Source organism: Amphiprion ocellaris, chromosome 19, assembly GCF_022539595.1.
Source record: "Amphiprion ocellaris isolate individual 3 ecotype Okinawa chromosome 19, ASM2253959v1, whole genome shotgun sequence".
Lineage (NCBI taxonomy): Eukaryota > Metazoa > Chordata > Actinopteri > Pomacentridae > Amphiprion > Amphiprion ocellaris.
In genome coordinates this window covers 14,094,176-14,119,427 of record NC_072784.1, presented here as the reverse complement: position 1 = coordinate 14,119,427, position 25,252 = coordinate 14,094,176, and the positions used below count along the sequence as shown (strand labels likewise).

At 37.6% G+C, this 25,252-nt stretch overlaps 2 protein-coding genes and 1 long non-coding RNA gene across 4 annotated transcripts; 2 read left to right on the top strand and 1 right to left on the bottom strand.

The window, feature by feature from the left end:
- The first annotated feature begins 1,138 nt into the window (after window positions 1-1,138).
- On the top strand, window positions 1,139-4,498 carry selenow2a (selenoprotein W, 2a). The gene is made up of 4 exons (XM_023299505.3): window positions 1,139-1,282; window positions 1,507-1,604; window positions 1,815-1,891; window positions 3,514-4,498. Exons 1-4 carry the CDS (start codon window positions 1,254-1,256, stop codon window positions 3,595-3,597), a joined length of 288 nt encoding a protein of 95 aa, XP_023155273.2. The 5' UTR covers window positions 1,139-1,253; the 3' UTR covers window positions 3,598-4,498.
- A 3,688-nt stretch (window positions 4,499-8,186) lies between these two features.
- On the top strand, window positions 8,187-22,772 carry slc4a1a (solute carrier family 4 member 1a (Diego blood group)). 2 transcript variants are annotated; one of them, XM_055004928.1, is made up of 21 exons: window positions 8,187-8,354; window positions 9,534-9,608; window positions 9,730-9,785; window positions 11,265-11,359; window positions 11,447-11,493; window positions 11,584-11,749; window positions 11,975-12,110; window positions 12,200-12,269; window positions 12,357-12,399; window positions 12,476-12,660; window positions 13,891-14,098; window positions 15,297-15,500; window positions 15,584-15,732; window positions 16,753-16,947; window positions 17,031-17,276; window positions 17,370-17,459; window positions 18,242-18,408; window positions 18,490-18,731; window positions 18,821-18,990; window positions 21,582-21,755; window positions 21,842-22,772. In XM_055004928.1, the coding sequence occupies exons 2-21, from the start codon at window positions 9,582-9,584 to the stop codon at window positions 21,899-21,901; spliced, it is 2,730 nt and encodes a 909-aa protein (XP_054860903.1). In that variant the 5' UTR covers window positions 8,187-8,354; window positions 9,534-9,581; the 3' UTR covers window positions 21,902-22,772. The 2 variants fall into 2 exon arrangements, with proteins under 2 accessions (XP_054860903.1, XP_035799387.1); XM_035943494.2 differs by having other exon boundaries at window positions 8,188-8,374.
- Window positions 13,684-25,006, bottom strand: LOC118469622 (uncharacterized). The gene is made up of 3 exons (XR_008599628.1): window positions 24,563-25,006; window positions 21,537-21,735; window positions 13,684-15,496 (listed from the first exon to the last, which is right to left on the bottom strand). It is a non-coding gene; the product is annotated as an uncharacterized LOC118469622 (long non-coding RNA).
- Window positions 25,007-25,252: the final 246 nt, after the last annotated feature.

Here is a 25,252-nt window from a genome sequence, read left to right as displayed (position 1 = left end):
CAGTCTGGGGAGTTGATATCATCTTAGGTAATGATCTGGTACGTGATGGTCGTATGTGGTCCGATGATAAAAGACCTGTATGTGCATCTCAAAATCCCACTTTAGTACAGATTGAGCAGCAACAGCTACCATGTCATCCTGTTGCAGCGCCTCTAGGGGGCGTTGTTGAAACTCCTGTATCCATGCAGACTGATCGCTCATGTTCTTTAGATCCTGTAAAGGTCACTGTTCTAGGTCCTGCGGTGCCACCTGGTGGGGGCACAGCAGCCAGATGAGGGGGAAGACGTTTCGTCTGCTGTGTGTGCTGTAAGTCGTGCGATGGCAGCAGCATTGCCCTATAGTGGTATATCTAAGCAACTTGGCAAAGTCTATTCCTTTACTGTGCCAAATAATCTTTGTGTTTCTCGTGCAGACCTGGTGTAAGAACAGAAAAAGGATTCATCCTTGAAAGATCTGTATGCGTTAGTGGTGCCATCCAGTCACGTGGGAGATATGAGACAAGGTTATGTCCTACAGGATAGCCTTCTGTTGAGGATTTGGACTCCTCATGGGGATGAGATTAGTGGAGAAGACCCTACAATATTATTCAGCAATAAAAAAAATACTTAGAAATTTCAATCCTAAAGATAATGCCCTATGATATTGTTTGCTAGTTTTCAGTATATTTTTTAAAATTAATAAACTGAATTAGTTCATACAAATTTTACTGACTCATTTAAATATTAAGGTCATGATCCAACCATAATTTTTTTTTGTTGTTTTTAAATTAGTAAAAAAAAAATACAAATTTAAATAGTTCATACAAATTTAACTACCTAATTTAAATAGAAAGATCCTACCATATTATTGTATACATTAGCATGAATAAATTAAATATCAATGCTGTGATCTTACAATATCGTTTATTTTTAGCCAAATTACCTACTGATAAAAAAAAAAAAAAAAAAAAAGCTTGATGGTTAAAACTCTCAGTGACTTTGGATTAAAAATCTAAAGTCACATTCGGTCCAAATAATGAAGTGTAAATGGTAAATGATCCGAAATCAGAAAACTGATCATATAAGCAATGAAAATAAAAATATTAAGCTATCTATATAGTCTATGATAGACAGCTGCAGTTTGGAATAAGCCCCGCCCTTTCCGGCTGTGTGGAATAACCCCCGCCCATTTCCGGTTGTCCGTTACAAAAGCTGTTGTTAGCTACTAAAGCAAGAGGAGCTCTGCTCTGGTGACACAACGCCGCTGGAGGAACAATGGGAGTGAAAGTTGAAGTCGAATACTGGTATTTATCATTTTTCATACCTGTTCTCATTTTTTGTGACAGTGTTTGCTCACTTGTACCCGGTTTCTTCCTTAAAATCTCGGTTTATAGACGGTTACACTGTACATTACCAATCGCTAGCATCATTAGCTCTAAGCTAAATGACTGTTCGCAGCCTTGCTAGTAGTGTTTAGTTTCTTATTCTGCAAACTGCTGTTGAAATATGTATGTTTTTTTCCATCTAGTGGCGCTTGAGGCTACGAACCCCGCTATCGGGAGCTCCACCGAGTCGTGAAGGAGGAGTTTCCTGATGCGGATGTGTCGGGCTTCGTGGGAAGATCAGGTAAATAAGTATAGTTTTATGTGACAGGAGTAATGTTTGAGCTTTGCACCCAAGATTTATGCTCTGTTAGTCATATTGAACCTTGAGCATACGTATAATACAATAAATAATTCAATAATTACTTGAGCAAAACAAATCAAAGCTCTCCTCTTATTTCCTGGTGAGTGTTTTGCTGATTATTTGTTTGTTTGTTTGGGTGGGGTATTCCAGGCAGCTTTGAGATCCAGATCAATGGGCAGCTGATCTTCTCCAAGCTTGAGCTGGGCGGCTTCCCACAGGAAGATGACGTAGGAAACACAAACACAAACTGTCTGCAAAATTACATTTAACTCAATGCACTGATTGCACCAGTGCACCTAACAGGTTTATCAGCACAAAAAAATGTCCACCTCACCTTTTGGCAGTGAGTAATACATTTTGGGCGTTACCTGTGTTGTCAGTTTCCGTACACCATGGTTACTTCTTATCATACTGAAGAGGAAGGATTAACATGTTAAAGAGGAACAAAGCTGCAGATTAGTGTTTGTCAGCAGGAGGATTTAGGTTTTGAAATACCACATACTAGTCTTAGCAGAGGGCATGTTTCCTGGGGACATTGTGTTTCTTCACTTAAAATGTTCAGTGCTCCAACAGGTTTGATGAATTACATAGTTTATTTTATTGTATCTCAGTGTTCCCCACAGGTTGATAATCTGCTTATGGTGGTGGGTTGCAGGCATGAACAGTGTGAATTCAGAGATTTATGCAGCTTAGTTGGGGAGATTGTAAACCTGGTTGAACTCAGAGATGACTGTCTCCCTCAAGTCATATAATTTTTATAGTCATCTCAACTCTGCACACAAGTTATAGTGTAATGAAACTGCATTCCCTTCAAAATCAATGCAAGACAGGAACTATGACAGGACAAAATACACATCATGAAGTCAAAGCACGTATCAAAAATAAACAAATCGCTGCACATAAAACATTTTTTAAGTGAATTATACAAGTGGTTTAGTACTATAAAAATAAATAATAAATATGATTAAATCTTGTTGTTCAGTGCCCCGTGATGCATAGGAACTAAAAAGCGCAAGTTTTATATAAATGTAGGTTTTCAAATACAAGGAATTTAACTTAGTGTTTTGGTGCATGACAGTGCATAACGATACTTTTAAATAAATGACTATAAAAATACCAATAACAATACACTTAAATAACTATAGAAATACAACTAATGTCCATAAAGAGTTGTGTGTGTGTGTGTGTGTGTGTGTGTGTGTGTGTGTGTGTGTGTGTGTGTGTGTGTGTGTGTGTGTGTGTGTGTGTGTGTGTGTGTGTGTGTGTGTGTGTGTGTGTGTGTGTGTGTGTGTGTGTGTGTGTGTATAAAACTAAGACTAACATTCAAAGATTTTAAAAAGCAGGCATTGCATGTCAGTAAACAGTGCTGAAACACAAAGTAACAGCAAGTTTAGCGATCCAAGGACTTATACAACATAATTAAAATAATAGAAATATTTACAGTCTGCAGGAATGTGCAAATTATTCACCTGAGAATGTAAAGTCAAAGTTAAGTAGCATTTGGTGTAAACAGCTTGAGATATTGAGGATAATAAAGCTATGAAATGTTGCTCAGTGCTCCCTGTTGTCACTAGAGCTAAAAAAAAATTATATAAAAAGATCTAAACTATATAACCAACATGTAGACTGTTGGTAGAATTTGCTGGGAGACGCAACAATTTACCAAAGTTCATAAATGCCTCACAACAATAGGTAGATGTTAACTAGGAGGCTGTGGAAAAATGAACACACAGACTAGACCATACTGGTGCAACCAATTAAAATATTAGCTACACTGGAGTCCTGAAATGTAAATCACAACAGCCAAACTGTGTGTTATGTATTTAATTTTTCCTTCTTCCTGCCACAGGTCATGAATGCGATCCAGGCCGCCTTCGATGGGAAACCGGTGGCGAAGATCACCAAAAGCCGCGCACCGTGCGTCATCATGTAAACCTCCCTGTGTTGCAGCTTTAACATCTGCAGCATCACAGCAGGCCAGTGCGACTTCGAACTGCCGATGCCACCTCTGGTTCACCTTGTCTGACCTGCTGGGACACAACAGCACTTAATTTAACCCCAGCAGAGAAGCACTAGGTGTTTTTTGTGATGCCAAACACCAAACGTCTCTACTTTCTGGCTCCTCTCTCTGCTCTTATTCTGGTTCTCCAGGCTGTTAATGATTACTGTAGCTGAAAATGTTAAAGGTTACGGTATGATGGATCCATTCCTGGAGTTTCCTTTGTGTAGGAGCAGAGATTTGGAGAAGATGTTGCAGATATTTAGGAGGGAGTTCACTTTTATTTTTCCTGTGGCCTCATTGCCTTTTCTGTTCTTGCTCTAACATGCAAATTTCAGTCAATGCAAAATAGTTTCACATGAGTTCTAAGAATAAAGGGAGTGTCAGTGCTGTTCTGAATGATCTGTTACTAACACATCTTACTTAGTTTTGATTGATTTGGAACACTCTGTTTACGGGTATTAAGTGGTGATGCAGTATGAATTTGTGGTGGATGAATGCAAAAGTTTCTTTCTTTTATATGCATATCAAATTGGAAGAGTCTTCAACATTAGTAATTGGTTTTAATGCTGCCGTTGTATGCAGCAGCTGAGCTCTGTCAAGTACCCTATTTGAATTTGTTGTCCATTTTTTGTACAAATGGTAAGTTATTCCATATTTAAACTGGTAAAAAAAACTGGAGCGATCATCCATTGTGCTTCTGAAGACCATCTCCCACTGGTCTGTCAAGCTCACAATGAATACATTTCAAGCTACTTTTCCACAGATCATCTCAGATTATTTACTCTGATGTCAAAACTGTAGACTTTCAATAAAAATAACGGTTGTTTAAGTACTGCGGTTGTCACTTTTCATGATTTTTTTCTCATTTTGAAGACGCTGTCTACAGATTTTTATTGTTACGTTATAATTTTCCAGCTTGGGGATGGTGTTTGTGTGCACACACACCTCTATTCTCTGGGTACATTCCACTGTTGGTCCTTTGAGAATGTTTAAACTAAAACAGTTTTTTCTGTTTGTGTAATCAGCCTGCATAACAACCGTTGCTATTGACTATAGTCATGTGCAATGATAGCGGCATTTCAGCAAACAAAATACAGATTTGTTTAACAAAACTCATGTTCACCACTGGGAAAGAAAGCAACAAAAACACTTTGTAACGCTGCTAAACAGCATAAATCATGTTTACACAGGCTTCACAGTGCAGAGCTTTTTTTCAGAATGGAGCTCTGTGGGGCAGAACAAAACACGAATCATTTAGTGGAGTAGCATTTTGTCACATTGTTTACACTACGGGGCGCCAAACTCAACAAAGAGTGAGTATTGAGCCTCCGGCATCTCCTCAGTCAGAGATACTGTCACACTGGAGTCAGGGTTTTGCACTTTCTTCAGCTATAAACTGTATTTTTAGACATGAAAAGTTGTTATTTTCTGAAGTTTTCAAATATAGCTGTGAACTCATTCTCGTCTTAGATATAACAGACATAAAGCACTGAAACTAATTTTTAAAGAAACATGAATGTGCTGAAATATTTGATCCATTATTTGAGTTTCGATACAGTATGGTCATGGTCAGGCCGTAAAGAATATACATTTTTAAGAGTATTACATTTGTGATGGGTCACACTGTATTGTCTTTTAGTTAAGAGATGGGATGTTGTGTAGCGAAGCGTGACTAGGTGGGTCTTTGGTCTTCATTTCTGGCTCTTCATGATAACTCAGAGCAGCAGGCTTGTTGTGCTGATAGAGCTCATCTATGCTGCCTGACCAAACTCTAAAAAAAGGTTTGAAAAGTCCTGTAAAATGTATTTTTAAGTCTGACCTTCCAGCTGCATGTACACTGTAAAAAATGAAAGTTTTAAACTATTTTGTTAATGATAGATTAAACTCATCTTGTTTAATTGTAGATAATAATTAGTAAAATTTGACTCAAAATTATTAATTTACTTACTAACCATGAATAAAACAGGCCACTATAAAAACTTCTGTATTTCTATAAATGATCATTTGTTCTTTTACTTTTGACCGTGAAACTACGCAATGTCTTACAGTGTTTAAATCAGCAGAAAATATAGTTATTTCATAGATATTTGATGTTATTTGAAAGAAAAAACTATTGAATATTGAAACATGACAAATTGTATTTTATTTTACAGATTTTCCCTGTGTTTTTAAATTACAGATAAATCTAGTAAAATCACAAACAAATGGCATCACTGTTTAAACAGACTAAAAACTGTACATAATGTCCACATCCAAAATCCATATTTTTATAAATGTTTTGTCTTTTCACATTTGACAGAATGATTGCACAATATTTACAGGAAAGATTGATATTTTACAGATATTTGTAATTATTTGAAAGAAAAATTACGTTCTTGTATATGGATTGAAAAACTGTTAATTGTTTTGCAAATTACAGATATATATAAATTCACAGGAAAAAAACGTGTTCATTTACATGTTGTCTGTTAAAAAGCAAGCCAAAACTGTAAATAATACACATCACAAATCAGAATTATTTCAAATAGTAACTTGTTCTTTTACAATGTGTGATTGTACAATTACACATTAGTGTAAATCAGCTAAAAACACAAATATTTTATAGATATTTGCCATTCGACCGTTTTTCTCGTACTCTTGTTGCCACATTTTTTTACAGATATTTTTTTTTTAAGTGTTCGTTTATTCTTCAGTCATCACTGCTCACAGGTGAGCTTCATTTAACTAATTACGTGAATCCTGAGACAAGCTGGCAACAGCAGTGATGTTTGGCTGCATCAATTTAAAGAGGCCGAATATGTGAGTACTATTTATATACTCTTTAGTTTTAAATTTGATCAACTGCAAACACTCATATGTTTCAGCCACTTTGTATTTTATTTCATCTTTTCCACCTTGTAGTTTATTATCAACTAGGTTAAAGTCCAAATCACACATTGACTACTTAACACTTCATGTTTTGTCTTTTCTCAGGTATTTTACCAATTATTAGCTGTTTAGTCCTTTCATACATGACGTCCAGTACAGTCATTGAAACTTCAACTAAAACCACAGTATTTACCCCAAATACTTAATTTGCATATTTTAACACCAAAACTTCACAACTTTGTAACACAAACATTAGCTGTTAGTGTAAGTAATCAGCTGGGGAGATTTCACAGTGATACCTGATAATTTTTGCACTATTCATCTGTTGCTTTCTGCACATAAAGTGCATTTTAAACTGTTGATGCGTGGTGTCCTCAATAGTGGACAGTTGTGTGTCTCACTTAAAATAGATGAAGAAAAATGTTTGGGAGTTAAAAAAAATTAAAATTTCTGACAAAACTTCTCACGTTTTTTAATGATCCATGCATGAAAAAGTTCAATCCAGCACTGTAACATGAACTTGTGTTCAAAGACTAATGCATAAGCAGTTGTGTGTTTGGATGAAATGCCCATACGAAGACTGGGAGTGTCTGATGCTGTATGTTGAGACACATGGACACAGCAGATAGCTTCTATAATTGGTGATAAGTGGAGTCTTCAGCTGGGGCCCACGGTCCCCCACTGCAGGGTGTATGGACACAACAGAAATACAAGAAAAGCACTCAGAGTGCAGTACTCTGCCAAGGCTGCTCATGGATAGGATAGATCATAACATATATTATGTATAAATATGGAGCCATGATGCAGACGTGTAGCCAGACACAGTCAATAGGTGCAAACCTGAGAAAGTTCTAGTGCTGACAGCTCACTTTAAAACTATAATCATGCAGTCAGACTGATTGTACTCAATTTCAACTTGTGTGACAGTGATCACAGTGTCTTCATTTTTGCTGCTTTGTTGTTTTTTGTTTGTTTTTTTTAATTTTAGAGCCTATAATTTCAATACTGTCTTTCCAACACCTGTATTTTTGATTATTCACAAGAGGAAATGCTTCTATGTGCAAGTTTAGAAATTGTTGAGAGGTGATGCAATTTTGATTTATTTGACATTTAAATGATATTGCACATTCTTATGTATAGTTTTCTGTTCTTTGACAGCAATGTCCTTGCACAAACTGACTTTTTACAGTTTTATGTAGCTTTATGGATTGCTTTGTTGCTCGTATTAACCTTGATGCTTTCCTCTTTCACCAGTCGGCCCTACATCTGCCCATCACCAGCTGCACAGGCCTGATGCATCTGTGTTACAAACCTTGAGGAGACAAAAGTTGAATTTAGAATTTGGAAAAACCCCCAACCTGCATCACGAGGGAATCCCCACTATGTAAACAAGATGACGTAGGAAGATGCTCTGATCTTGATACTGCATGTTGCCCCCTTAATTACCCTCTTTGCCCCTCATGTGCCCCTCGGACAGGATGAGCTTCACGCTGCTGCTTCGTCTGAAAGCATCTGTCCAGGCCTGGACTTGGTTCATGCTGAGAGGGCGGAGCGGGCAAATTAGGGCTGGGATATCCCTGCATCAAGGTGTCTCTGACTGATAGGGATGTTTGTCAGCCGTAGACTCCACCCCTGCGGCAGGTTGCGTGGCAACCAGAGGGGTCGTGGGGTACTGCACCTCTTCAGGTCGACGTAGTTTCGTATGGGTGTTCCTGCTCCGCCACTTGTCTGTCTTTTTCGTTTGTTCTGGCTCACTTTGTCACTGGGTTCGTGGAGGCTGACAGAGCAGCGATCGTCCTGTTTCCAGTGCTGGAGACCAGGTGGGAGTACCTGCATACAGGTAAGGGTGTGGCCTTCACTGGCCAGAGGGTGTGACATGATTAGTGGCACTACTGGACTAAAGGGTAGAGGTCAAACAAGATGAATGTAACACAACAGGGGAGAAGTTCATTCTCAGCTTTTAGATAAGCACAGGAGGTCATTTATTTTCTGTAACTTATTTTCCAGGAAACAAAGCAAAAAAAGTTTGTTGTGCATTTTTTTAATGATATTTCAAGCATTTTTTCACTCATTTGAACACATGATAGAATGCAGTTATCCACCATTTGAAAATTGTTGCATTTTTAAAAATGTCTAACCTTTTCTAGTTTTGTGCTAAAATATCTGTATACTGTCAATGCGACAGAGGAAATCTTTTTTCTCCCCATGTATTGGCCATGTTTATGTTTTTATTTCCAAGAATTGCAGCCAATGATTCCTAAGAATTTTGAGCAGGTGTAAAGTCGATGTTTTTCTACTATCGTCTCTCTTAAGGCTGTCTGGCAACGAACGATGTCCAAGTGCAATTTACAAAAACAAAAAGTGCCAGTCTCGTTTTGTTTGTTAATGGAACTGCAATGACATTCTGTAAACTATATTGTCACTAATTAGCAGTATTTTTGTCTAAATGTTGTATGCTTCTTGATGGTGCATTAGCTGCACAACTTAAAGCTTTTGACTTTCTTGTTACTGAGGAGTACTGAGGTGTCTGGTTGAAGGGTGTAACTCCAAGATAAGACTCAGTATGTCAACTATATAAACTACAACGTAGTTCACATTCTCAACGGCCGACTGATTATCTGTCTGAGCCACGACTCTGAGGACAGAATAGATGGTAGATGGCGGCGCTTTCAAATAAGGGGCCTCCAAAAGGCTGAAAGCAGATCTAATTGTGAAACAGCAAACACCCAACCAAGTTAATTACCCATCAGTGGTGCTTTAATTATGATAACTACCACAGTATATAATAAATATTATTTGTAAATACCCCCTTTTTTAATGCTGTAGGTGCATCTACCTACCATAAAAACTCCTACCAGATAGAACAAACTGTCTGAATATTTAACATAGTTGATCCCCAGTGAATCATTTGTGGTTTCAAATTAGATTAAGGAAACTTTTGTGAATCTAATATGCTAATTTCTTGTTTTTTGTGTGTTTTAATTCATTTTCTGTCTCAGGTAATGCATAAACGTAGCTGAGAGTTGAAGACGGACAATTCAACATCCATGGAAAACAATTTAAGTTTTGAGGAGGTTGGTCAATGTTGAGACACAAAACACTAAAGCTCCAATAGCTGTTTCTGCAGCAATAGGTATTTTTCCTTTTCATCCCACTAGCTTCCATTAATTCTTTTTCAATCTCCTTCTTATCCAGAGCAGTGACATGTCGTATGAAGACAACGACTCAGCCTTCCCCTCCCCACTGGCACTGTGAGTTCATCCTCTTATCGAAGTCTCTGTTTATGTAAAACTTAGACTCCACCGTGTTTGCACTGAAAATCTGCATCCAGTTTCTGATAAGATAATGTCTTGTCCTGAACTACGAATGTTAAGTATAATAGAGCAAATCTGTGGTATGTTTTAGCCTCTTTTGGCTTGTTGTTTTAGTTTTCACCCAACTTTATTGCTCCTTTTTACTACTTTAGTATATAGCTGTCTAAAGTGGGATAACCTACAGCTTTAGAAATATTTATTTGACATTTCTTGACAAATGCTACTCAACAGGCCTTCAACATTGCTAATTTTGGTTGAATTTAATTACAATTATTAAATATGGCATTAAAAATGTCTAATAATTCCACATGTACACTCATTTATGTTCAACAATATAATGTATCGAAGCTGTGAAGGTTTTAAAACACACATTTAATGGCCGAAAACATTTTTCAGGCAACATTATTTTATCTTTAGGATGCATATGCAAAGTCAACAGACAATGCAAAATAAATTATCACTCAACAATGCCCAAAGGAAGATTGTGAGATGGTGAAAAGACAGATGTCTTGATGTTGCAAACTGACTTGGAATCAGCAAAACAGCTTTAAATTACAACCTTAAGAAAAAACAGTGTGGCTCCACTAAGAACTATAAAGAATAAGGTAGAAAATGGTGGTCACAGGGGTCTAAAAATGATTTTCAAAGCTGTATATCCATTACCTGCCCACCTCTGAATAAAGATTTTAGGAACACAGACCAAAATATTTCCCTGAGGAGCTGGTGGAGACCAAAGCAGAGCTCAAAATATTTTTAAAATGGCACTCACATTAATGAGGTGGCCACAAACATGACATAAAGTGATGATAATGTTGTTGCCAGCTTGTTGAGTTGCCCTCCAGTGGTAAAGGTTGGGATTGTGGCAATTTTAGCTCTTGTGGAAATTAGGGGGAAAAATGACTTAGATTATGGGTATAGACCAGCTGTTTGAACTTTGATGCTGCTGTAAATAAGATACCGTTTAAATAACCCCCTTTAATACCAATACCAGTTCTGATCAGGACTCTCATGCAGCCTGTTGGTAACAATGCCTGACAATCTGAAGTCTCAAAGCCAGGAAGTGATAAGAAAGTAGCTGGGAAATTGGTTGAGCTATCCTGCCATCTTGTGGCTGCTAACAGAATAGCACTAACAGAATTTGAAAATGATGGACGGTTTGATTGAGTTAATCACTGACACTGAGGCACATATTTTGATTTCTTCGGAGCAACTTTTCCAATTGGAGTCACAGGCTTCAAAGTTAGTTTGCCTACAAATGCATTTATTGGAGTGCATATCCAAAAAAATAAACAAGAGCTGAGTTGCATCACTTCATAAACAATAAGAGCAACTTCTGCCATGTTGTCTGCAGGATCTGATGTGACACTATATTCATTTCCACCTCTGATTTTAATAAATGTTTCCTCACATCGCCAGCTCTCCACCAGACTTTGACATGAGGAGGGAGGATGAGGATGAGGAGGAGAATGAGCCGCCGTCAGAGGCCATCGTCATCCCCAGTGATTCAGAAGGTAAACTCTCCTGACAGTCCAAGCAGCTGTTGCTGATTTAACTTTAAACATCTGCGCATAAATCACTTCCCTTCCTCTTTATTCCAGCTTTTCTGAATGTGAACACCAACGCCACCACGAGAGGGGACGCTCAGGTTGGTCGGCCGTCTTTAACTCCTCTGCTCAGATAATATAAAGTGTCATTTATTGGTATGTTTTGTAACAAACATGCTGTGTTATCTCAGGCCTACGTGGAGCTGAATGAGCTCCAGGGCAGCACCTGGCAGGAGACGGGCCGCTGGGTCGGCTACGAGGAGAACTTCAACCCTGCTACTGGAACATGGGGTCCTTCTCATGTCTCCTATTTGACCTTTAAGAGCCTGATTCAGCTCCGCAAGACCATGAGCACAGGTGACTGTGGAACCTTAAACTAAATTAGTCTATCTGTTGATTCTCAGTCATCCAGGTCATGGTAATTGTAGGAGCTTCAGTAGAAATCAGCAGGACCTCTCTTGTAGGTTCAAGAACCTACAAGAGAGGTCCTGTTGGTTTCCACTTAAGCTCCTTCGATTAAATTAGTGCATGTTTGGATAAAATTACATTTTGCTGACATCTTGAAGCTTCTGTTCCATGAAGGCGCTGTCATCCTGGACCTGAATGCCAGCAGCCTGTCCTCTATTGCTGAGAAAGTGGTGGATGAGCTGCTGAATAAGAATGAGATTCGTTCTGGTGATCGAGATGGTCTGCTGAGAGCTCTCCTCATGAGACGCAGGTATCTCAATATGTTTGTCCTGCAAGATTCTAATATTTAAAACATGTCTGCAACATTCACTTAATGCCCCATTTTGTCTGCATTTCCAGCCAGACTGCGGGACCTGTGGTGACTCCCGCTGGAGACATTCAGATGCAGACTTTTTCTGTATCAAAGAAGGTACATTTTCTACAGTTTCATCCTTTAAGTGTTCTGTTTTAACATAATAGAGTTCATACTTACTCTACTGCTGCTATGTTTCTGCAGAGGGACTGCTCTGACAACATGGAGGCCTCAGTTGTCCTCTCAGGTGAGTTTCTTTTTCATATTCTGATGCCATCATGCCTTTCTGCAGCAGATATCCCTAAAGACTGTGTTTGCTGCAGGTGTGGTGGAGTCCCTGGAGAAACCGGTGGTGGGCTTCGTTCGGCTGGTGGACTCTGTGGTGATGGAGTCGGCTCTGGAGTCTCCCGTCCCCGTCCGATTCGTCTTCATCCTGGTGGGCCCCAGCCAGAGTGGAATGGACTACAGCGAGAGTGGCCGAGCCATGGGAGCCCTGATGGCCGACTGGGTGAGCAGCAGCAGATGTAGCGTTGCGTTAACACAATCCCACCGAAACACTGTATAATATAATGAATCTGCAGCAAAGGAGGCTGCAGTCTCAGGACCACAGTCTTAGGATTTCTCTATTTTACATTAACTTTGTCACAACAGCGCCTCCTGCAGGACTAAATGATCGCCAAAACTACTGGTTTTAAAGGTTTATTCCACCCAAGTAATACTTTCTAACAAACAAATTGTGGTTTTAAAGATTTATTCCACTCAAAACACTATTCTTTGTCTGAGCACTTACAATTTTAAAGGTTTACTCAACCGACATAATATTTTCTAGTGGAGATGTTATGTTGTCAAAGGTTTACTCAATTGAAAATACCACTTTCTACTCAAGTTCTTTCAGTTTCAAATGTAAAGTTTTTCAGATGTAAAGTTAATTTTAGTTTTAAAAGTTTTTTTAACCCCCAAATTATACTTTCTAACTAATGAGTTATGGTTGAAAGTTTAATATCTCCTCAAAAAAATCTTTACTCCTCTGAAAGTTCTACTTTCTGTCCAAGTACTTACATTTCACCCAAATAGTGCTGTCTGATGAATGAGTTATGGTTTTAAGCTTTATTTTCTCCTCCAATAAACTACTTTCTTTTCAAATTCCTATAGTTTTAAATGTTTATTCCACCGAAATAGTACTTTCTAATGAACAAGTTATGGTTTTAAAGGTCAATTACACTCAAAAAGCTACTTTCTATCAAAGTACTTCTTGATTTACAAGTTTATCCCACCTACAAAGTATTTCAAACCAGCCAGTTATGGTTTTAAAGGTTTATTACACCTAAAATACCACTTTGTTGTCCATGGAAAGATCATTTTAAATGTTTATTCCACCTAAATACTACTTTCTAATGAATGAGTTATGGTTTTAAAGGTTTACTCTACCCAAAATTGTGCAGAGTTATAATTTGTTTTATTTTTTTGCAAGTGACTGTAGGCTAGGGAAGCTAGCTCCCCTTTGGAGTAGACAAATGAGCACAACACCATGTTATCAGAGCCCAAAAAAGAGTTTTGAAAAACAAGGGTCCATCACAGAGAAGTTTAGTCAAATCAACTTATCTTTTCTAGTTTACAAATGTAGATAAATAAGTTTAGCTAATTTCTAGTTAACTGACCTGAAAATGTCTGGGTTTTTCTTGTTGTTGTCTAAATAAAAACATGAATTGATGAATGTTCTGTATCTTTTCTCTGTCAGGTTTTCTGTCTTGAAGCCTTCTTGGCCCAGAGTGACAAAGATCTGACCAATGCCATCGCTGACTTCATGGACTGCAGCATCGTGATTCCTCCCACTGAGATCCAGGACAAGGCCATGCTGGATCCCATCATCGACTTTCAGCAGAAGATGCTGCGAGACAGACTGCGTCCCTGTGACTCCCGGCTGGCCTTCGGAGACAGAGTTAAAGGTCAGCAAACAACGTAGTGTCACATTTTAAACCTGAACCCAGTCTTCTACTGGAGTCTAAAAAAAACTGTTGCAGAAAAAGTGCAATATGATTTTGCAACACCCCCTAAAAGAACAGCTTCTTTTTAGATTTTGATGCCTGTATTGATTAAACAAACAAGATATATTATATATTTATGACCTTTGGCAGTACCATGCACAAAATATTTGCGACTTAAAAAAATATTTTCAGCCATCTAGTGTGAATTTTGAAACACATAGTTTCAACACATCAAATTTTCAAACATAATTCAAGGTATATACTGATATATTAGACTATTTGTATGTCCTTTAGAGATGCTGTAATGAGCTTATGACGCTGATGACTCTAAAACAAAACTAAAGTGAAAGGCTGGTCTAATAATTATTTCCAGCTGTATGTGGCAATTGAGACTCTCAGTCAGGTCATCCTTGAGAAAAGTGAAGTATAACTCGTCATATGGGGTCTTTTTCACATTCATACTGTGGTTAAACTTTCAGATATCTGCAGACTTTAAAAATCTACATGTTGGAAAAAACAGAGCAAAACTGAAACTAATGTCTGCATCAAAAGTCTTTAAGTTTTTAAATGGTAATTTGCTGTTTTTTGTTATAAATTGTGCTATATTTAATGCAATAAAATCAGACAACCTTTCTTTTTGTTACAGAACCATTAATTTTAATATCTACGTCCAAAGTCTGTATTTTCATGAATGGTAATCTGTTCTTTGCAACATATTAACATCATATTATGTTATTTTTTACTGTATTTGAATCTGCAGAAAATATTAATTTACAAATATTTGCCCTTATTAGACAGAGAACAATCGGTATTTAAGGATAATGATAAACTAAATTTCTACATGGAAGAGGGTCCTTTTCTTGCAATGGATGCTAAATGCATAAGAGAAAAATTTGCTCTAAATATTTCAAATTTGTATATACACTTTGGTCGCATAAAAGAGAAAAGAATAAACAATGTAAACACACGAGAAACAGACATAGATATAGGAGGACATTGCAAAAAGTTCAACAGTGACCCTCAAATCCCATTTCTAATGCATATAAATGAAGAAAACACAAAGAGACAACAATAGAAATTAGAAACAAGGCTTATAAAAGCAGGAGAACAGAGAACATCAGGGTTAAAGCCATTATGATTTGGGGTTTTTTTTGTCCAGTTGACAAAGCTCCAGAAGAGCCCAGGGAGGACCCTCTGGCCCGGACAGGTTATCCCTTCGGTGGGATGGTGAGGGACATGAAGCGGCGTTATCGCGTCTACCTCAGCGACTTTACAGACGCCCTGAACCCTCAGGTGCTCGCCGCTGTCATCTTCATCTACTTCGCTGCCTTGTCCCCGGCCATCACCTTTGGAGGGCTTCTAGGTAATAAAAAAATATCAGTGTCAGTTCATCTACATAAACTCACGGAGTCTTTAAGTATCTAATAATTCTCTCTCTGAGCCCAGCCGACAAAACAGAAAAAATGATGGGAGTGTCAGAGCTCATGATCTCCACCAGCATCCAGGGAGTCATCTTCTGCCTCATCGCTGCCCAACCAGTCCTGGTCATCGGCTTCTCTGGACCTCTGCTAGTGTTTGAAGAAGCTTTTTATGCTGTATGTAGACTGAGAATACTATCATATAAAAGAAACTGTGAAAATCTGGCAGCAAGGATGCCAGAGAATCATTTTCAAAAAACAATGGAATGCTGTGACATTCAAAAATTGGAAAAGTATGAATAGATATGATCTGTAATTTCGTAAAAACAGAGAAGCTCTGTAAGATTTCAGTGCAGTAAAATTTGTGTAATATTATGGTAATTAATTGTAAAACTTTTTTTCACAGTCAGCGTACAGTTTGTTAAATATTAGCTGTAAATTAACAAATTTTAAAATCTTAAAAATATCAATTAAAATTTAATTGATCATTTTTTATATCTTTAAATACAGAATTTTTGTAAATTAATCTTTTTTGCAGATTTAAATGCAATAAAAGTAGTGTGATATTATGTTCAAATGTTGAGAAACAACAGATCACTATTTATAAAAATATGAATTTTTAATGTCGATATTTAAATTAATACTTTTTGTAAAAACATATTTTCTGATTTCATTACATTAATTATAATGCAGTAAATATTATAAAACTTTTTTTGTTTTTAAATTACATTTATTAAAATACAGATTTTTGATGTGGACAACATACATTTTTCTGTAATTTTACTAGGTGTTATCTGTGTTTGAACAAAACTGAAAAAAAAAAAAACAAAAACAAACCGTTAAAAAATATTTATGATTTTTAAATCCCTGATATACATCATTTTTCTTTTAAATAACAATAAATATGTGTAAAATTTTTTTAAAAATCAGCTGGTTTAAACAGTAATTTTTTAGATAATTTTACTGTCTAAGCATTGTAAAAGAATGAATTCCCATTTACAAACTTTAAAAATTATTACTTATTTTCCGAGATTTTACAAGTTAACAGAAGAGGAAACTCTGTAAAACACTGAACACTGTTCAAAAAGATTACACCTAAAAATTGCATCTTACAGGGTAAAAGCTGCCAAAAGTGCTGAGACCAGTTTTTCGAAAGCTTCCTTTCCTCATTAAAATCCATTTTCCATTCCATACTAGTTCTGCAAGTCCCAGGGCATCGAGTACATCGTGGGTCGTATCTGGGTGGGAATGTGGCTGATCGTGATCGTGGTGATCATCGTGGCCGTGGAGGGCAGTTTCCTGGTCCGATTCATCTCCCGCTTCACCCAGGAAATCTTCTCCATCCTCATCTCGCTCATCTTCATCTACGAGACCTTCAACAAGCTCATCAAGGTCTCCTCAGGTCACAACTCGACCTGTTTCACACCTCATAGATCCGTTCTGCTCGTGGTCTCACTCTGCGTTCTCCTCCTCAGATCTTCAAAACCCACCCTCTGATCCTGAACTACGACCACCTGAACGACACCCTGGACAACCCCTTCCACCCGGTTGTCAAGGAGCACATCGAGTACCATCCGGACGGCAATGTGACCGTCCATGAGCTGGAGATCGAGAGGCCGTACCCCAACACTGCCCTGCTGTCCATGTGCCTGATGTTTGGCTGCTTCTTCATCGCCTTCTTCCTCCGTCAGTTCAAGAGCGGCCACTACCTCCCCGGCCCAGTGAGCCCAGCTTTTCAAATATTTTAAATGGAAAAAACCTTTAATCACATAGGTGCAGAGCTGTATTTTAAACTAAGCTCTTTTTCTCTCTAGCTGCGTCGTTTGATTGGAGATTTTGGCGTCCCCATTGCTATTTTCTTCATGATTGCTGTGGATATCAGCATTGAAGATGCTTACACTCAGGTAAAAAATGCTAAATATGTTCATGTTTTTGTCCCAGACTGTTCAAAAAATGTGATTATTTTATAGATATTTAGTGTTATTTGAAAAAACAGTACACTAAGGACTGAAAAGGGCGAATAACTTTTTAAAATTATTTTACAGGTTTTGTTAAATTACAGATAATATCTAGTAAATATGAAGTTACATGTTGAGTATAAAAAACTGCTATATAGTAGTTTGTTCTTTTACATTGTGACTATAAAACACTTAAAAATTACTGTAATTAATTCAGCTAACAAAGTAAATATATTACAGATATTTCCCAATTTTTGAAAGTTACAATATTACGCTTTTTTAGAACTTTTTTCCTGATTTCTTTCTTTTTTCTTACAGTCCATAAAATATCGCCAGAGCCAATGTAGCCTTTTTTGTTTATTTTTTTTAAAATCAGGAATATTTTTTATATAAACAACATAAAATTGTCCTTATAATATGAAAAATGCTGAATATCAGATCAGACAATCATCCAGGCCAATAATCAGTCGACTAGTCTGTTTTAGCTGTTTTAGTTTTTGTGTGTCCGTTTTAAAATCTCTTTAAACTCATTTCCTACAGATTAAAAAGGAAGATACATTCCTATTGTTCTCCATCACCTTGTATTTAATCTAAATCCCGTAATTTTTATCTCTTCAAAAACTCAAACAGTCTTGTAGATTCTAATCAGATCAAATAAATTACAAGAAGTCCACCTCTGTTTGCCTTTTTGTTTCTGAACGAATCAACACCACCTTGTCGTCTTGTAGAAACTGGTTGTGCCAAAAGGTGTTGAAGTGACGAACCCTAAAGTCCGAGGCTGGTTCATCAACCCAATGGGAGAAAAGAAGCCGTTCCCCATCTGGATGATGGGTGCCTGCTGCGTTCCTGCCCTGCTCGTCTTCATCCTCATCTTCCTCGAATCCCAGATTACTACGTGAGTCTCACTTCCTGTGAACTTAATCAACTCAAGTTTGGAGCAGATTTGTGAGAAACATCTGTTCTCTTTGGATCCCAGGCTGATCGTGAGCAAACCTGAGAGGAAAATGGTGAAAGGATCCGGTTTCCATTTGGACCTGCTCATCCTGGTCACCATGGGAGGGATCTCCTCCATCTTTGGGGTCCCCTGGCTGAGCGCCGCCACCGTGCGATCTGTGACCCACGCCAACGCCCTCACCGTCATGTCCAAAGGCCCCAAACCGGAGATTGAGAAGGTGGTGGAGCAGAGGATCAGTGGGATCCTTGTGGCCATCATGGTTGGTAGGTGCTGCCGTCTGTCACGGAAGGGTCACCAGAAATAACCAGTTTATCTACCAGTTCAATAACCACCGTCTGTCTGTGATTGTCAGGTGTTTCCATCTACATGGAGCCAATTCTGAAGATGATTCCGATGACGGCCCTGTTTGGTATCTTCCTCTACATGGGTATCACCTCTCTGAGTGGAATCCAGATGTGGGACAGGATGCTTCTGCTCATTACTCCCAAGAAATACCATCCCTCTGATGCCTACGCCACCAAGGTACACCATCAAATACGCTTCATGTTAGTTAAAGCAGGTTTTCATGTGCTGCACACTCATGTTTGGAGATTCGGCTTTAAGCTTAGAATAAATTTAATTCTGTGTTTATTTGTGGTTGTTTTGCATCTCTGTAAAGGTTTTGTGTCTTTTTGTCACCGTTACATGTGTCTTTCTGGCCATTTAGTGTGTCTTTGTGGACAACATATATGTCAGTTTGGTCATTTTGTCTCCGTTTGTTGTTGTTTTGTAGCTCCCTGTAATGATTGTGTGTCTTTTTGTGGGCGTTAGATGTGCCTCTGTGGTCATTGGTGTCTCTTTGTGGGAATTTTATGTGTCTCTGTGGTCACTTTATGTCTCTTTGTAGTTGTTTTGTATCTCTGTCATGGTTTTGTGTCTTTTGTGTTTCTCAGTTAAATGTGTCTCTGATGCCATTTTGTTCCTCTTTGTTGTTGTTTTGCATTTCTACATAATGGTTTTGTGTCTTTTTGTTGGCATTACATTTGTCTTTGTGATCATTTTGTGTGTCTTTGTGGGTATCACATGGACAAACAAAATGACCATAGCGACCTATGGTCGTTTTGTTTCCGTTTGTTATTGTTTTGTAGCTCCCTGTAATGGTTTTGTATCTTTTTGTGGACGTTATATGTATTTAGGTGGTCATTTTGTTTCTCTTCGTTGTTGTTTTTCATCTCTATATAATGGCCTTGTGTCTTTTGTGGGCATTACATATGTCTTTATGGTCACTTGTGTCTCTTTGCAAGATTTACATGTATCTCTGTGGTCATTTTGTGTCTCTTTGCAGAACTTTTGCATGGCTTTATGTCTGTATGTGAGCAGTTTTTGTCTCTTGATAGCTGTTGACTCATTACTAACCTATCAAGAACTGTGGGTTGTGGCATTACATGTGTTTCTATGGTCATTTTGTGTCTGTTGTTGTTTTACATCTCTCTATAGTGGATTTGTTGTCTATTTTTAGAATTACATATGTCTGTGGTACTTTTGTCTCTGTGTGCTTGTTTTGCACGTCTCTGATCTCTTTGAGGGCTTAACATGCTTCTCTGTTTTTGTGTCTCTGTTGATGTTTTGCATCTCTTTGCAATGGTTGTGTCTTTTTGTGGGCATTACATGTGTCTTGTGGTCACTTTTTCGTCTCCTTGTAGTTGTTTTGCATTTCTCTGTAATGGTTTTATGTCTTTCTGTGGCCACGGCATATGTTTTTGTGGTCATTTTTTGTCTTTTTGTTAGAATCACGTGTGTCTCTGTGGTCATTTTGTGTCTCTTTGCAAGACTTTTGCCTCATTTTACGTCTCTATCTGATCACTTTTTGTCTCTTTATAGTTATTTACTCATTACTAACTTATCAAGCACCGTTGACACTAGCTTCAGATGACAGTTGTGACATTACATGTGTGTCTATGGCCATTTTGTGTCTTTGTTGTTGTTTTACATCTTTCTGTAAGGGTTTTGTGTCTTTTTGTGGGTGTCACATATGTTTTTATGATCATTTTGTATCTCTTTGTGATCATGACATGTGTCCCTTTGGTCATTTTGTGTTTTGGTTATTTTGTGGTTATTGTTGATTACACCTCTCTGTGCGGGTTTTGTGTTTGTGTGAATGAAATGTAGCCTTGTGGATGTTTTGTGTCTCTTTGCACGCTTTACATGTGTCTCTTTTGTCATTTAGTGTTTATTTGTGGGATTTACATGCCTCTGTGGCCATTCTGTGTCTCTTTGTTGTTGTTTTGGTTCTCTGTGTAATGATTTTGTGTGTATGTGCATTTTACATGCGTCTGTGTGGCCATTTGTGTCCCTCCAGTTATTTTGTGTCTCTATTTGGGCATCACATCTGTCACTGTAGTCATTTTGTGTCTCTTTGTTGTTGTTTTTCATTTCTCTGTAAGAGTTTTCAGTCTCTGTGTGGGCAGTATATGTGTCTCTCTAGTCACTGTGTGTCTGTTTTGGGGAATTACATGTGTCCCTGTGGTCATTTTGTATCTCTTTGTTGTTGTTTTACATCTCTGAAACAGTTTTCTGTCTGTTTGAAGGTATTACACATGTCTTTGTAGACACTTGTCTCTTTGCAAGCTTGACATGTGTCCCTGTGATCCTTCTGTGTCTCTTTCTCTGTAAGAATTTTCGATGTCTTTGTGGACATAATATTTGTCTCTCTAGTCATTTTGTGTCTATTATTGGGTATTACTTGTGTCTCTGTGGTAATTTTTTGTCTATTTGTTATTGTTTTGCATCTTCTTGTAATAATTTTGTGTCTCCATGTGGCCATTACATGTGTTCCTTGGTCATTTTGTGCATCTTTGTAGAACATTTGGATAGCTTTATGTCTATGTGTGATCACTTTTTAATGTATTTGTAGTCATTTCTACTGACTTTCCAATAGACTTGTTCAGTAATCCCTCTATGCACAAGCCTGTCGCGTTAGATTACACAGGCTTCTCTGCTTTTCCTCATATTTCAAAGTCCTTAAACTCCTCACATCCTCCCTGTAAATGATAAATATGCAAACTGGCATCTTCTTGTTACTTCCTGACCTAATGTCTGTCTGTTCAAATCCTCCTGTGCTGTCGTTTGTGCAGGTGAACACCTTGCGGATGCACATGTTCACTCTGATCCAGCTCGTATGTCTGGCCGTCCTGTGGGTAGTGAAGATCAGCCCCTTCTCTCTGGCTCTGCCTTTCGTCCTCATCCTCACCATCCCTCTTCGCATGTTTTTGACTGGAAGGGTTTTCTCTGTGAAGGAGATGAAATGTGTAAGTGTCTCGCTGTTGCTCAGTTACACAATATTTCACATGTGCATAGGTTTCTGTGTTGCTAACCAGATGAGTTTGTGTTGCAGCTGGATGCAGATGATGCCAAAGTGACACTCGACGAGGACGACGAGTTCGCGCTGGCATAAACATCCCCGATAATATTTAATTCACAAACTTTTAAGTGAAGTCTTTTTTTTCTTTGCAGTTTCATACTGCTGTCATTGTTATTTATCTTTTGAAGAAATTACCTGTCATTTTTAGAATTCAGACTTTATTCCTGCAGCTGTTTTGTGATCTCTAGACAGCCATCCACGTCATCATTAAGATGCATAACTACCTGTCCTAATTTCTCTCACATTCCATATTTTATCATTTCACGTGGCATTAAAATACTTCCCTTTAGTTTTCTACTTCAGATATTGGTCATGACTGTTTATACTATAGTTTTTTAATACTTTAACTTAAGGAAAACATTAGAATTTTGAAAATGAGAGGTATTTTTCTGCAAGATGTGAGGTAAAGCCATTTATTCAGTGTTATTTTTCTTTCAGTATTACAAGAGCAAGGCTTTAAAGTGACTATGGTGCAGTCGTATTTTAGATCTGCCCATGTTATAATTAAATGTAATGTTATTTTATCTTTACTACTTAAGTTAGGCATATTTAATGCAGTCACATCTTTAAACACACAGAGAGATAATAAACTTTATGGTGCCATTTCCACATACACAATCCTGTACTTTGATAATTCCCCAAAAAATGTGTGTGTTTCTCTTGGTGGTATGCACTTATATCTGATTTTAAGTGTGTAATTGCTTAATGATTTTAAAATGGGATGAGCATTATAGGTCAATAGTCAATGATGAGATATAATTGTTTGAGTGAATCAAGGAAAAACTTCTTTGTAAATGTGTCATGATATGTATTTTGTGTGGCAGATCAAGTTTGTGTGCTTGAAACACTGTACATGCTTTGGATTTCACTCTATTAAAAAAAAAAAAAAAAAAAACCTTAAAAATGCTTGTTTTCCTTATATGCATGCACTAGGAAGCAGTATTTCACAGGATTTCGTTTTATTCGATACTGAAGTAACAGCAGAGGGGGATCACTGGGACCGTGATGTCTGGACTCAGCTGCATGCTGCGTTCAGGGAGGTCAGGTAAACTCCAGCTTCTTATTACTGCTGTCTGATTACATACTCTGCTCTTGCACTGGGATAAAATAAATAAGCCTTCTATTTTCTTACTGCTGCTGGCAAAATGCGCTCAGAGTGGATTTTTCTGCACATATGAGGTCATTAATGTAAGAGTAAACATCAAAAATGAGGATGAGAAGGTTCAATAATGCAAAAATGTTGCACAGAAACCAGTGGCACAACAAAATACATCACACGTTGACGTTCTGTAATTGATTTTAAATAATGCTAATTCTTAAAACTTGTTTAAAGGTTATTTTTCAGCTATATTACTGTCACAATAATAGTGTATTTCTTTCCAGCTGTTCCTTTGTCCTCCTCTTGCAGGCATTTTTAAAACTGCCATACTATATTTATACTTTCTAATACTTGACTTGTACCCTGTTTCTTTTGCGTAATATGTGTGAGCTACTGGATACCTTCACTTGGTTATGTATGTATCTGTTATTTAGTAAGACTTTATTTCATGATGCCATTTTCAATCAAAGTATTAAAGGAGGACAAAAAACAGGATCAATTCTGTGTTTGGCTGCTGCTTTTTTAGTAAAAATAATCTGTTGACAAATAATGACATTAAACAGCAAAAGAGGAAATTTAAACTGAAAAATGATTGCTAGGTTTTTGGAAAATTGACACTTTGAACATGGAAATTGCAAAGTCCTAAAAACTTAATATAATATACTCTTTTAGTATGAAATAGGTGAAATAACTTTTCAAAAAAGAGTGACTTTACACTTTGTGCTGCATAAATGTCAAAGTTGCCTGTTCATAAGTATTTGCTAAATTTCGGAAACAAATACAGTCAACATTATTATGAAATTTAATTGCTCTGAACTCGGGTCACCATGCATACTATACAGATTCATTAAACCTTTATTTAAAGTCTGAATACAATGAGATATGGAGGCCTCCTTCATTCCTAGATACATAAATAAGAAATAAACAAGTGAAATAACTACAAAATTAGCAGCTGCTAGTAAATAAATAAAGAACTTTGCATATTAATCCAACAGTAATACATTGTATTAATGTATTTTGCAGGTCCCTGTAAGAAATATAGTGAACTAAAAGACAAACAGAATTTATATTTTAGCTATTGAAAACTGAAAACAATGAATTACTGGCGACTCAAAAGTAGTGGCATACATTAAAAAATTCATTTAATCTTGTTTACACCACGTCAATTCATGTTTAGGATTTTAAAAGGCACTACAAACTACATTTATATATATTTAAGCCTTTCTAAGTTTCTCATCCAAATAGAGGCTTTGTTTGCATTGTTGCATCACTGTTATTCATAAAAAAATATTTTCCAGTGAAGGTTAGGAATGCAATTTATGATTATTTGTATTGTAGAGTATTCTATCGATTATTTTCTTGATTAATCGATCAGTTGTTTGATATTTAAATAGGCAAAAATAGCAACAAATGTTGACTGATTTAGAAGAAGCTGGAATCGAGAGGATTTAGATTTTTTATTTCTTTACAAACTTCTTAGATAAATTGATTGTTATAAAAATCCACTATTAATTTAATAGTGGAAAGTTAATTGAGTAATTGTTGCAACTCGTTGATTTCAAGACACATAAATAAGAAATAAACAAGTGAATTACCTAAAATGAAATTAGAAATCAGTTAAGTTGAGGACTGTTTTTGTAAGTCTCTGAGGCAGTCTCCATATCTAGTAATCGTTTTTCCCACAGCATGGGAACGCAGCACTCTTTAACAAGGCCGACTGCCTGAAAGTCATTTGTTTTCCCCGAGTTGGACCCACTGGATTGGATGGCCGCGGGTTCCGCCCACAAACATACAAGGTGGAGTTGAAAAGAAAAAACACGCTGAGGCCAAAATGAAGCTGTCAAACAGCCGCTTACAATTTACTAAAAGAGCCTTTGGAGCAAAGTAAAGAGACGCGGGCGCTGCATGGTGGAGCTCCCTGGTAGTTTAATCTAAGAAAAAAAAGTGGCACATCTGACATTGATAAGTGGAGATAGTGAAGTTTTAAATTATGTTGGTTATACTAACAAATGAGCCATTGAATTGGACAACTTTCATGGGGCTACCTGATCAAACAGTCGGGGCTGCAGATGTGAGCGGCTTCGGTCTCCGGGAGCGAAAAAATAACGCGAATGAACCGGAGCGAGGTCGGAAAAAATGTCTCGGCGTGGCGAAATGGTTGGATGGAGAGAGACGAGCTGCTGAGCGCTGACTGGAGGGAGACAGCGAGTGAGATGGAGGCGGGGGGGAAGGACCATCTCTGCGGGGACTGGAGCCCAGGACCGACGGCGCAGTGCTGGCTATCG